Consider the following 9784-nt stretch of genomic DNA (forward strand, 5'->3'; position numbering starts at 1 on the left):
TAAAAACAGCCAAAGCCCAGTTACATGTGCATCTGTGTGTTTGTGTGTACGAGTGTGTGTTTGTGTTTCTTGGAGGAAGGGGGTTCGGGTTCGGACAAATGCAAGATTGTCACGCTCATAAAAGAGAGGGACTCTGTCACGGAGCCTGTCAGCTAAAGGCTTAAATCACATGCCTGGAATACACAATGACTTTACACCCACACACACACACGTGCTCACACACACACACACATACACACACACACACACACAATCTCCCTAAATTATGCAGAGTAAGACCATTCCTGGAAGCATCCATTTTCAACATCTGCTCCAGCTACATTGTTGGCATGCATATGCTCAAGCCAGATCAAAGGAGTGAAAATTTTATCTACTATATTGTATACACACTGCTTAAATGATCACAGTCACACCTCTTAACTGTTTTTTTCAGCTTTCTTTAAATTTGTCATTTTCAGAAGGGATTGGTTTATTATAAAATGTTTAAAGAGATTTCTGCCTGCCTTTTCTCATTTACAGTATATGCACTAAAACTAGACTATTTTAAAATATCATGCATTCAAATGTCTGCTTAGTAAATTCAGTGATTGTCATTCAAACCGGTTATGAGAAAATACTCAGGCAGGCAATTCCAGAAAAATATTCTATGCTCCATGTGTTTATGTTACATTTTCATGTCTGACATTTTCATTAGAGCAGTAGAAGCCTCCTTACCAAGTGACGAGTGACAATGTCAAGGCAGCAGACTAGAGCCCCTTTTCTCCTTTACACCCTCATTTCAGTGCCACCATACTCAAGGCAGACTGCCGCCACCTAAAGGCAGCTTTTATTGCCTTTAGGTGGCGGCTGGTCTCACGACCTATCTCCACTCTTGGTGGAGATAGGTCGCTGTTCCAGTGCTGGAGAATTGTCTGGCTGCACCCATTATCATTTGAGGGGAAAAAAAGACTGTGGCTTGTTTGTATTTCTTTAAACCAATCACAATCACCTTGGGCAGCACTATGCCCAGGACGCAGCGACAGTGTCCTTGCAAAATAGTGTCGGAGGGGGAACTTGTTTTGGTGGAAAATTTGCACGTGCGGAGGTGAGCCCTGGTATTAAAATGGCTAAACCCCCACAAAAGCAAAAGCACATAAAACGGTAAAAGACCTATGTCGACTATGTGATACGATTGACTGATGAAAAAGACAAACATAACCTGATCATCGGTGCCCTAGAGGTGAAGCCTGTCTATACTTAAGCTCTGGAGGAGCTCACTAGACTCATTAAAGGCACAGACGATTTAATAGCCGGATGTAGCTCTTGCAGAAGGTTATTAAACCGGTATCACAGAAGCTGGTGTGAAGTGAAACGAATCGGTACATTGGTCCAGTCAATGTCACTGGCGCATGCCACTGCCAGAGTTAAAAGATGTGCCAAATCAACTCCAACTGACAACGGCCATGTCAGAAAACAGATCAACATTACAACCATTTTACAACTTTAAATCCATTCACCCAAAGAACCAAGCAGGCCTGCCTTATTGCAGAATCCCAATCCCTCTGTCAAAACTTGTCATTTTCAGCATGTAGGTTGCTAGCTCTGAGGTTGATGCTGTTGTTTCCCATAGCGACGGGGATTTTGAAAATGGTAACATGCAGATAGCGGAAGGAAAGGAGAATTCCGACTGAAATAGCCAATAGCAGATTTATACCCACAGTCTACATCTGATGAGTCAGATTAGGTGGCAGCAGTCAAAGTCTCCCCCTTTGCCTCTGTACCACCTGCACCTTATCAACATGGATGGTCTCCCACTGAGACAGGATTCTGTTTAATTAGAGTTTCATGGTGAATTAAATAACAACACTCAAAACTTATCAAAACAAATCAATAAGATAAATTATGGGTAAGTAATGACACAGGAGTCTTTAAATGTTTGGTAACAAGGCAGGCAGCTTCTCAAAAAAGTAGTTAAGAGAAACATATGAACCAGTCAGTGGGCCACAGCCTGGCACAACTGCTGAAGCTAAACATAATGTGGGACAAAATCCGAAAACGTATTTTCAAGACGGAGTGGGTGAAGGCTCACTCTTTGGAGCGAGTCACTGAAATCCCTTCTTCCTGAGCATTGAGGAATTTTGCGGCAGATTGGTTTTAACCTTGATTCCACACTAAGTAATTCCCTTCAACGCCTTAAGCAGAATTAGGCATCATTACGTATCCTCCATCTCCTTATCCCAGGAATTCTCTTTACAAATGAAATGAAGCTCTCCACTGGGCCGGGTGTTGGCACGGTGGTGACAATGATAAGGCCAGCAGAGCTCCGCTGATATGTTCATATTATTCCTCTCTCCCAGCTAGAGACCAAGCCCAGCCTGTCTGCCAGTGCACCACTATAAAACATCATTAGAGGCCGGCAGCAGTGTGAGAGAGACTGGGAGTTGCAGGCTGCTACAGTAGCCCTACTAGGTACAGATGAAGACAGCAGCACTAAGGTGCCCTTGCGAAACTGACTAAGCAGGGGATATGCTCTCCCGCTTTATCCATCTCTTTATTTATTTTTCCTATTTAGACTCTCCTACCCAGGCAACTGTAGTGACAGATGGGCTGAGAGGCCTTGGGATCGATGGAAGGGGAATTCTGTCTTTGTTTCCTGACATTTTTCCCATAGCCAGTCTCCTCTGACTCAGGTTACTTACTGTCCACACGAAGGGAGAGAGGACGCAGAAAGCAGGGAGGAGGGAGGAAAGTGATACGCTTCTGTACAGCTTCTGAAGAAACTTAATGCCTCAGGCCATCTCCCTCTACACAGGTTTCTGTTGAATAATACAATAGAGCACCCTGCACGCCTGATGCTTCTAGGGGACCCTCTGTAAACAAGACACTAAGGAATGTGTTGTTGCTGCTCCTGCTTGTTTTTCCATTGACAGTCTGAAGGGGGAGAGAAAAGAAAGTGCATAAAATGGGTGTGCAACAGCCTTGCACAGTCTAATTCATCATCACTACATTAGCAGAGAAACAGCCTGCAGAATGGACCAGCAATTATTCTGTCCCTCTGATTAGGAAGCCTTAACGGTCTTTGTTCTGACCCTTGCCCTATGCAGCTGGCTCATAATAGAAGCAAGGCTGAGACTGAGAGTGGGAACAACAGACAGTGGCCTTCCTCCCTGGTGGGAACACGTCACATGTGATCACAATCATCGTCGCATCCACGTCCAGCTCAAATAGTGGGGATAGGAAAGACAGCAGAGAGCCTAATCAAGAGACTAATAGTTATAGTCCATCAGGATGTAACCGGAAAGAATGGCATTCCCTAACTGTGCCACGTAGTATAAGGCCATATGGCAGAACTGAATAATAATAAAACGCACTGTGTACCCTTTATTATTTCTATCAAATTATATTACTGAAGGAACATAACATTTTTATTTGTTAACAATAGGTAAACATCAGAAAGAGGGCTGCCCATTATCCCCAGCATTACATACCACTGTCTTAAGCAGGCCTTAATCCTCGTCTGACACGACAGACTTTTAATGGGCTTAAGGCCAAAGACACAGAGAAGATATCACGTTAGAGGCTTATACACCCAAGTACTCCACACAAAGACGTATAAAGTAGCCGTGAAAATAAGTACAATCTGCTAATCTCTAGGAATTAAAATCACTAGAATTAACCGCAAAAATCATTACAGGTGTAGAATGTGATGAATGATATCACTTTATAAATAGAGTAAACAAGCTTCTGTCATTGTCTGGAGTGACTTTACTTTTATGGTATGACATTATAGGCTTTATTATTACTGTGTACAGGTATACTGAGATTATGTATATATAAATATACACATAGACAAAAAAGATACATGTAAATATATATATATGTTTTTGGGTCTTTTTACATCTACAAAATCTAGTTATTAGATTATGTAAATGTGTGATAATTAAATAGTTTACATTGAAAAATATACATACCTGCTTAAAATTCAGCAACAAACTGAACTATTTATTCCACAGGAATGAAACATCACAGATTGAGTGATTAATGAAAGTAAATCAAAATCAAAACTGATTTCAAAAGCCCGCCGTGACATACTTCAAACACAAATGATTTGTGTTGATGTCACTGGGTCTGTTCTAAGAGGCAACCAGAATGACTGTTTAATCCTTCTAATGCTCACTCCTCCCTCCCTTCTTTTTCTCTCTGTGCTCCTGGGCCTCTCTGCCTCTGCCTGTCCTTGTCTTTTCTTCTTTCATTTTACAAAACAAGGGAGAAACATAGATATAGGAAATGGGTGCTTTCTGAAGGTTGTGACGTGGAAACGGTGGCACAACAGTGAAGGAGAAAAGTGCAATTTCTCTTACCTGTATGATGGACATGCGGTTAGTAGGGGTGTCTGTAGTGCTGGTGACTGGGCCTGTGAAGCTGGTGTGGCATCCCACGTGGCCTTGGGGCACGCTGAGGTTATTGGCAGTGGGCTTGAGGTACATGACCTCTGACCTTGGTGAGCTGAGTGGCAGGCGTGTCTGGTAGTCAAAGTACATGGGAGAGGTGGCCAAGGAAGGGCTGCTTACCACATTCATCACATTCATGGCATCCCGCTCCTCCACCTCGCTCTGCACCAGCATGATGTCGTTCTTGTTAATCTTCTTCTTCTTGCCTTTCCCCAGCTGAGGGTGCGAATATTCTGCAATGCGACAATTATAAGTACGGATCTCCTTGTTTTCCCGCTTGCACTTGATCGCTATAGTCACCATGGCAGCTAGAAGCATAATAGATATGATGCTGAGAGTTACAATGAGAGGGAGGGACATGTCCCAGTTCTGATTGTCATCCACATGTAGCAGTCCATCAACAGGATGTCCATTGGAGGCCTTGATGATGAGCCTGGCAGCAGCAGTGAGTGTTGGCTTGCCGTGGTCCGATACACGGATGATCAGCTCCACAATGGGGCTCACATTGTCCCAGAATGGGTGGGCTGTTCGCACCTCCCCAGTCACCGGATCAATCTCAAAAAGGTGCTCCTCATTGCCATCTGAGATCTCATAGGTGAGTCTCCCACTCTCACCATAATCATTATCCACTGCCCTAACTGTGGTGACAATGTAACCAACACCAACATTACGCGGCACATGGATTTCAGCCGTGTCATTTTGGAGTAGGGGCAGCACTATGACAGGAATGTTGTCATTGACATCCAGAACACTGATGCGCACGGTAGCGTTGCTCTCCAGGTGTGGAGATCCAGCATCTTTAGCAAGAACCTTGAAGTCAAAATATTTTATTTGCTCATAGTTGAAGGATCTCACTGCATATATGGCTCCATTGGCAGCGTTCACATTAACATAGGTGTTGACATCGCCCCCACTCACATTGGAGTTGATTATACTGTAGTACACTGTGCCATTCTGGCCGAGGTCTGGGTCATGGGCCAGAACTGAACCTAAGTACTCCCCTGGGATGTTGTTCTCATGTATCTGAAGAAGGTAAACTGACTTGGTAAAGCGAGGAACATTGTCATTCTCATCCAGAATCTTTACAGTGAAGGATTTAGTGGAGTTTAGAGGGGGGATGCCATTGTCTTTGGCCACAATGGTGACATTATACTCATCCTGCATCTCTCTGTCCAATGGCCTGTCTGTCACCACAGTGTAGAAGTTATCATAATTCTCCTCAAGTTTAAAAGGGACGTTACCCAGCACTCTGCACTGAAGCTGCCCATTCCTGCCTGAGTCCTTGTCCGTGACACGAACCAGAGCAATGACAGTGCCTGGAGGTGCTGCCTCACTGATGGCTCCCTGTCTCACAGACACAAAGCCTATAGATGGCCAGTTATCATTCCTGTCAAGCACTTTAACGGTGACTTTACAATGGCCTGGGATTGGATTGGGACCTAGATCCTTTGCCTGGATGTCAATCTCAATAACCGGGCTCTCTTCGTAGTCAATTTCGCCCTGAATCTTTATGACTCCTGTTCTGGAATCTATGGAGAAGAGCTCCCGGATTCTCTCTGGGGCATAACCACTAAAAGAATAGACTACTTGTCCATTGTTGCCCTCATCGGGATCAGTGGCGTTTAAATCGATCAGGACTTTACCGGGCGGTGAATTTTCAGGAATTTCCACAACATATGAGGGCTGATCAAACACAGGGCTGTTATCATTGGAATCAATAACTTTAACATTTATCTGCATGGTACCTGATTTAGGATATTCCCCACCATCAGTGGCTGACAAAATAAGGGTGTGATGGCTTCTTTCTTCTCGGTCCAATGGTCGTTGAATGACTAATTCAGGGAATTTAGTCCCGTCCCCACGGGATTTTACCTCCAAGGAAAAGAGATTGTAGTCATCACGTGTTATTTGATAGGTTTTCAGGCCGTTTTCCCCTGCATCTGGGTCATGCGCGCTGGTCAGGGGAAAGCGTGTCCCTGGCACTGCATTTTCAGAAATGTCAATATCAATCTGACCCGATGGGAAGGTGGGTGAGTTGTCGTTAATGTCCTGAATATCTATTTTGATCATGCAGATCTCCTTGTCATTGGCAAACACCTCCATGGAGAGCTGGCACTTGGGGTTTCTCTTACACAATGCTTCCCTGTCAATGCGCTGCTTTGTGTACAGCAGTCCACTCTGAGGGTCCACGTCGATAAGATGCGGGGCTGAGTTCTCCAGCACCCTGAAGTTGGCTTTCTTACCCTGTCCTCCCTGCCCAGTCTGTTCCAGTCCGAGTCTGGCATCTTTGGCAATGTTCCCAATAACTGTCCCTGGACCCTGTTCCTCCGGGACAGAGTAATTCAAGTTTTTCAGTGTCAGGGCTTGAGCCCATAAGAGGAGGAAAAAGAAAATAGAAAGATACATCCCCACTCTGTAAAAGCTGCTACAATGTGTGTTGTGTTTTTACACTTCCTTTGACCTGTTGATATTTTGTTCAAATTTGGTATTTCTATTATTCGGGATCAAATACAGAGTTCTGTTCATCATGTGAGGCCTTGGCATTTGTCTTTGTGGATTGTCTTTGCTCTGTCTCTCTCTTCCTCTGCCTCTTCCAGCAATCTCTGGTGCTGAACACCTAATTTATATTCAGCTGAGCGCCCAGACTCATCTGAGCAATAATCGCGATCCTCTCTCCAAACAGAATAGTCATTGTAAGTGTTCACTCATTCCACCTAAGAAGAAAAACAGAAAAAATATATAGGTGTTATAAAGTATTTATGTCAATTAGTCACCCAAATAAAAAAACACTAAGCTACACTAGCCATTCTTCCAGTAAGAAATCAGATCCACCGCTGAGCCAAAAATGAAACAGGGCTCATGTGTAATTCATCTCTACAATTATGGGGGAAGCTTGTCAATTAGTTAACCTTGGGAAGACACTCGGCGCAGCCCTGATACACGGGGAAATAACGATTCCCCGTGTAGCCTATGTACTATGTGTATTATGATAAACACAAGATTCAGAATGTAGTTTTTAATCTGTCTCTAATGTGCGATGCCCGACCTGACCCGAGTGTGATAATGGCCCATTCAAACATTATGAGAATGCTGACTGAAACTGTAATAGGGCAACTTTAATAATATGGTAACACTGCAGGCGTTCAACTGAAGATGGCCTATTGTGGCGGCTATTTGAATAAGTGTGTATAAAATGAGCCTCTTACACGCATTAACAAATCCGCATAATCCGGATATTTAAAATGAGCCTTATAAAAATTCAGAAATGAGCTGCCAACATCTCAGCACAGCCGTGTAATTCTCTCCACTGATTTCTCTCTCTCTCTCTCTCTGTCTCTCTCTGCGAGATTCAACGGTCCTTGGAAGAAGCTGTTGCATCCGCATGTATAGGGTTGATTTTGAAATAACAATCATTAGGAAATGGGTGACATGCTTCCAGTGGGAATTTATACAAATAGAAGAGACCTAAAGAACGTAAACGGCAAAGCGTAAACTTACCTAAATAAACTGCTGTAATAGTCCAAAAATGTATATAAGTGTAAAAATCCAAACAGTCAGTTCCAGCAAGGTTCAGGGAGAGTTTCATTCCCTAACCACTACAGTACCACCCGTATCCTCTCTCCTATCTCTGTGCAAGGAAAAAAGCCACAAGTCTCCGATGCACACGCAGGCTACAGTGTAGCGCAGTGGAAATAAAAAAAAAAAAAGTGCTCCAGAAAAGTATGACTGTAATGTCAATGAGCTGAAGTCCTCTCCGCTGTCTGATTAGGATGCAGCGGCTCGCCTTCTGCCTGCAGTGAGTCACCGTTCTTCAGGAAGGAAAACTGTTCGAAAAAATACTCTATGAAGAGAAAAAAAAATCCAGATGTGTAGCAAGGTAGATCCAAAGTGGATATTGAAAAGGCGATCACTGTTTTCCCCCAAGTCCGAAACAGAGCTGAGTGACTGATTCCCGTACTGGCATTTTGTCCTTGCCCGCCGTCCCCCGTCAAAGTCCACAGAGGGAGACAGCTGCTGAGGAGGTGGTCAGCAACAACGCCGCATTCAGGCACAAGTCTCTTTGTGGCTGTCAGGAAACGGGTGAATTCTTGAATATATACGCACAGCCTCTATTAAGTATTTTCTGCACGTAAAACTGCCCTGACTGCATAGAGTGCTTCCTCTCACTGACTGAACTCCGGACACCGCATGGTGCATTAAACATTGTCGCTACTCCTCTGGCAGCCAATGAATTTGAAGAGGTGGGAAGAGAAGGAGGGATTCAAAAGCCGCGTTGGGTACAGACTACAAATGATTGGTGGCTCTTACTTCACCGGTGGCGCATCTGTTTTCTTTCAAATATCACACTTCATTGTTGTTTACAATAAAGGAAACGCTTGCCATGAGACACGCAGGAGCCGGTCTGAAGAGGTTTGAAATTTCGGTTAAGGCGTTTGTCAAATAAGGCAAAAAGCCCTGAATTCCGTGCAAATGATTCATTTTAACGCATTGAAGATGTGGGTTCTCCACCTTTCACTCTGAGATTCATTTAATGTATTCTGAGCAGAGACAAATGAGTCTGCTGTAGAAGAAAAGCACAAATTAAATGGTTTTCTTGAATATATAATTGTATTTACTTAAAAATGTTTATCTTGGGATTGTGACCGATTGGATTCTGTATGTTTTTTACTGTACCACACATCACCTTAAATTCAAATAAACTCATATCCCCGTTTCATTCTTATTAGCTTATGGTAAATGAATGGTAAATGGACTGTACTTATATGTCTCCCGACCACTGAAAGCGCTTTTATACTACGAATTTGACCTTATTTATTTGACCTTTTAATCTACGTTAGAGACTTATGTTTGACTTTATTTTTTTGAATTTACATTCAGTACATACAGTATCTATGAAACTATCCAGCATTATTATGCCGGTCTGTTATACCACCTGAGAGGCTGCAGTAATAACATTAAACATTTTTTGTATGTAATTAAAAGTGTTAAATACGTGGGAAATTATATGATGGAAAATTATGTGAGAATTGGAATTCATGATTGCAGCAGCTATTTGAAGTGATATATCCTTCAGTATTACACTTTAACGGTTATAGTTTAAAAAAACATAATTTCATCTGGCATACCTGTGTCTGTTATAAATTTCTTTCCTAACAAAAAGAACTAACAGAAACCATCTGTTAAGAAGATCAGCACTGAAAATGAAGGGAAACACTGTGAACAGGTTGCCAGTCCATCAGAGAGTCAACACATAGACGAAGAATAAAGAAAACATGCAAACAGTAATCAAATCCATCAATGTTGTGAATCACAGGTTGTTTTTTGGCACTTGCTGAAACAACTGATTTTGTCAT

The 9784-nt window shown here is 43.0% G+C and overlaps 1 protein-coding gene across 4 annotated transcripts in view; it reads right to left on the reverse strand.

Annotated features, from left to right (window-relative positions):
* pcdh17 (protocadherin 17) overlaps positions 1-8632 on the reverse strand; it is a 60702-nt gene extending 52070 nt beyond the window's left edge. For 2 of the 4 annotated variants that reach the window (XM_067586083.1, XM_067586074.1), the window contains exons 1-2: positions 7929-8631; positions 4341-7144 (exon numbers count right to left, since the gene is read on the reverse strand). In XM_067586083.1, coding sequence (XP_067442184.1) covers positions 4341-6836 — 2496 coding nt within the window. In that variant the 5' untranslated portion in view covers positions 6837-7144; positions 7929-8631. Of the gene's footprint in view, positions 1-4340; positions 7145-7928 lie in introns of all 4 variants that reach the window. The other 2 variants (XM_067586099.1, XM_067586091.1) reach the window with 2 other exon arrangements.
* Positions 8633-9784: the final 1152 nt, after the last annotated feature.

Source organism: Thunnus thynnus, chromosome 1 (genome assembly GCF_963924715.1).
Source record: "Thunnus thynnus chromosome 1, fThuThy2.1, whole genome shotgun sequence".
In the NCBI taxonomy this organism is placed as follows: Eukaryota; Metazoa; Chordata; class Actinopteri; order Scombriformes; family Scombridae; genus Thunnus; species Thunnus thynnus.